The 4,236-nt window shown below is 46.0% G+C and overlaps 1 protein-coding gene across 1 annotated transcript; it reads left to right on the top strand.

The window, feature by feature from the left end:
- The first annotated feature begins 3,061 nt into the window (after positions 1-3,061).
- Positions 3,062-4,003, top strand: LOC122678709 (olfactory receptor 5AN1-like). Its single transcript, XM_043879078.1, has one exon. It carries the CDS (start codon positions 3,065-3,067, stop codon positions 4,001-4,003), a length of 939 nt encoding a protein of 312 aa, XP_043735013.1. The 5' UTR covers positions 3,062-3,064.
- Positions 4,004-4,236: the final 233 nt, after the last annotated feature.

Here is a 4,236-nt window from a genome sequence, read left to right as displayed (position 1 = left end):
CGTATGGCTGTGAGAGTTGGACTATAGAGAAAGCTGAGTACTGAAGAATTGATGCTTTTGAACTGTGATGTTGGAGAAGACTCCTGAGAGTCCCTTGGACAGTGAGGAGATCTAACGAATCCATCCTAAAGGAAATCAGTCCTGAATATTCATTGGAAGGACTGATGTTGAAGCTGAAACGCCAATACTTTGGCCACCTGATGTGAAGAACTGACTCATTTGAAAAGACCCTGATGCTGGGAAAGATTGAGGGCAGGAGGAGAAGGGGATGACAGGGGATGAGATGGTTGGATGGCATCACCGACTCGATGGACATGAGTTTGGGCAGACTCCAAGAGTTGGTGATGGACAGGGAGACCTGACATGCTGCAGTTTGTGGGGTCACAAAGAGTCAGACACAACTGAGCAACTGAAGTGATAGTGATACTGATCAAAGTCTATTTTGGGGTGAGGACATTGTCCAGGCTCTGAGGCTGGGATGCAGATGCTGCTGGCTGGGAATAGTTGATATGATTGCTGCCTTGGTTTCTTGGCCAAGAGTAGCATTAGGACAGCTTCTCTTCTTACCTGGATTCTCAGGCCAGGCTTCTGAGCTGAGCAGGACTGAGTACTCTGTCCAGCAGGACGTAGGGCTGGGAATTAACTTCACAGCCTGGTCAGGGCTGCAGAATATGCTCCGAGGCTGTTGTGACCCACTCACTGGGGACCCAAGTCAGAAGAACTGTACCCCGAGTTCCTTGGCCACATGGGGCATAGCTTGGCTCTGCAGAGAGGCCGAGAGGTCAGGCTCTCTGCTCACACACTGCTGCAAGCAGGGCTGTGGGGTGGGCTACACAGTTTCCCATATGTTTTGGTTAGTTCTCCTGGATGGTGGGGCTGAAGGTTGTGTTCAGCAGCGGTTAGGGCTACACATCATCCTTCTGGCCTGGACACAACCACAGAACAGGCGAAGACTGGCAAGGCTCCTTGTTCGGGAAACAAATTGGGCAGAACTGCACACAAAGTCCTCTGGCCAGATGGAGCCATGCAAATGGGCAGAGCGCCTGTCTGGACACTCCTCATGTGCTCCTGGGTGATGGAATTTTCTGAGTGTTCTACCATGCTTGAATAACCTCAGTAGTAGATGGGGTTATGAATCGTAGGTACAGGAGAAGAGGCTCCCAGGATGGCAAAGCTCATTTTTTGGGGTCCCAAATCAGGCAAAACTGCTGAAACTCAGTCTGCCAAGATCCAAGCCCTGACTGTTCCAAGGCCTGTCTCTCTTTGTTGCAGTGACATTCTCAGTGGTCACACCCCACAGATTCCTGCATGGTTTCTAGGACGTGAGACCAGAGTGGGTCTTCCTAAGAAGTGACCCATAATGCCGAGGGAGCTGGAGGTCTACACTGAGCTCTCTCTCTTTTCCATAAAGAAACTGCAGCCCGAGAAGGGTCCTCTTGGTGCAGCTAGGGGAGGGGCAATGCAGTCAAATGTGTCCGCTCCTCCACCCTCCTAATGTGGTCTTTTTCCATCTCTCTAGTTCACAGGGACGCTTCAGCCTCATCCCTGCACTTGAGGATTTTTTCATTGGTACCGTGTCTACGAATAACTGCTAATTGTTTTTCTGGTGGGGCTTCCCTGGTCGCTCAGCTGGGAAAGAATCCACCTGCAATGCAGGAGACCCTGGTTCGATTCCTGGGACAGAAAGTTCCTCTGGAGAAGGGATAGGCTACCCACTCCAATATTATGGCATTGGAGAATTCCACAGACAGAGGAGCCTGACAGGCTACAGTCCACGGGGTCACAGAGGGTCAGATATGACTGAGCAACTTTCACTTTTCTTTCTTCTGGTGAGGGGAACTGAAGTCAGGCATGACCTATGTTGTCATCTTGCTTATGTCACTGAGAACTATATCTCTAAGTTGGAACTTTAACCACAGTACTTATCGTTTGCTTGTTAAGTTGCTCAGTTGTGTCCGGTTCTTTGTGACCCCAAGGACTGCAGCACGCCAGGCTTCCCTGTCCTTCAGTATCTCCTGGCATTTGCTCAGACTCATGTCCATTGAACTGATGGTGCCTACCATGCAAAATATTCGAATATTAGGACAATAATTGGGCTAGTAGTGAGTTGTACTAGGCTCCCTTTAGAACAGTTTGTGCGTGGCTTCCCTAAGAAGTCTTATTTCATAACAATTGGGCATACATGCTGCGCTCTACAAAAGTATATTGGGAATATAAATTGAGGTAAATTTCCAGATTATTTTGGAGATGATGTATTGAATACATATGTAAAAAATTGAGGTGTTATTGTAAACAAGGTAATTTTTTATGGGTAAAAAGAAATTCTTGAAAACCCATTTGGGTGACCATCATGGGAAGAAGGGCTAGCTCAAACTTATCCTGAAATGATGCTGCTTAACCTTTTATTATTATAAAGCAACAGTTATACATATTAAATCATCAGAGGTCTTTAAAATCCTCATTGTTTTAACCAAACGTCTCTTTGTGACATACAAGCAGAGAATTTCAATTGCTTTGGCAGAGATAGACTTTGCTTTATTTCAAAGTTTGAGTCAATTTAAAAAATATGCCTTTTAATTTTTGTGAGACCTCGTAAAATAATTGGGCTTCCATTGTGGCTCAGCTGGTAAAGAGTCTGTCTGCAATGTAGAGGTACCAGTTCAATTCCTGGTTTGGGAAGATCTGCTGGAGAAATGATAGGCCACCCAAACCAGCCTTCTTGGGCTTCCCTGGTGGCTCAGTTGGTAAAGGATCCGCCTGCAATGAGGGAGACCTGGGTTCAATCCCTGGGTTGGGGAGATTGCCTGGAGAAGGGAGAGGCTACCCACTCCAGTATTCTGGCCCGGAGCATTCCATGGACTTTATAGTCCATGGAACACTGAGAAGGCACTTCTTGACAATTCAAGATGAAAAGCTGGGGTCTTTCCCTAGGACCCTAAGCATTTCCACTTCTCCAGTGCTCAGTGGGGGAAAATATGTTGTATATGAGGCTTGTAATGCTACCATGTCACGAGTAGAAAATGTATCCTCTGGTCACTTTTCTGATTGTAGGAGTGTCAAGCCAATGATTGGAGGAGGCAATATCACAGAGATCACTTATTTTATCCTCTTGGGATTCTCAGATTTTCCCAGGATCATCGCAGTACTTTTTGCTGTATTCTTGGTGATATACATTTTGACCCTGACGTGTAACCTGTCGCTCATCATCTTAATAGGAATAGACTCCCACCTCCACACGCCCATGTATTTCTTCCTCAGTAACCTGTCCTTCATGGACATCTGCTACGTGACTGCCACAGCCCCTAAGATGCTTTACGACTTCTTCCGGGAGCAGAAAATTATCACCTATGTGGACTGTGTGATTCAGAATTTTGTATTCTCAACCATGGGGCTGAGTGAGTCTTGCCTCATGACCGCCATGGGTTATGACCGATATGCTGCCATTTGTAACCCACTCCTCTATTCCTCAATCATGTCGCCCGTTCTCTGCGGTCGGATGGTGCTGGGATCCTACTTGGCTGGACTCTCTGCTTCTATATTCTATTTGTGTTTCATGTTGAATTTCCAGTTCTGTGGGCCTAATGTCATCAACCACTTCTTCTGTGACATGCCTCAGCTGTTAGTTCTGTCCTGCACTGACACGTTCTCTGCACAACTCTTTACTGCTTTATCAACAATGATCTTTGGGATAGTAAATGTTTCCATTATCATGATATCCTATGTTTACATTGTCATCTCCATCCTAAAGATCACTTCCGTGAAAGGCAGATCCAAAGCTTTCAACACCTGTGCTTCCCACCTGACGGCAGTGAGCCTCTTCTATACCTCAGGGATGTTTGTCTATTTGAGCTCCAGCTCTGGAGGTTCCTCCAGCTTTGACAGATTCGCATCGGTCTTCTACACGGTGATGATTCCCATGCTGAATCCTTTGATTTACAGTCTGAGAAACAAAGAAATCAAAGATGCCTTGAAGAGGTTGCAAAAGAAGGGCGGTTGTTGCTGAGGCCATAGACTGAGATTTCTGGTGGATTTGTCTTTTTAGAATCATCTTAACCCTCAATAATATTCATACGAAAGGACTATAGAAGTCCTGGCTCCTTTAACAAAGATGGCTTAATCTGATATGCAATATGCCAATATGGACCAACAGCTGACTTGTTGCCACATGAACATGATGTCTTTACATCATGGAAATTCATAGTTTTCATCCTCCATGAGGAATGGCCTCAAAATTTA

Source organism: Cervus elaphus, chromosome 1, assembly GCF_910594005.1.
Source record: "Cervus elaphus chromosome 1, mCerEla1.1, whole genome shotgun sequence".
NCBI classification, from domain to species: domain Eukaryota; kingdom Metazoa; phylum Chordata; class Mammalia; order Artiodactyla; family Cervidae; genus Cervus; species Cervus elaphus.
Note: the sequence above shows the minus strand (reverse complement) of the source record. Positions and strands in the feature narration are given on the sequence as shown.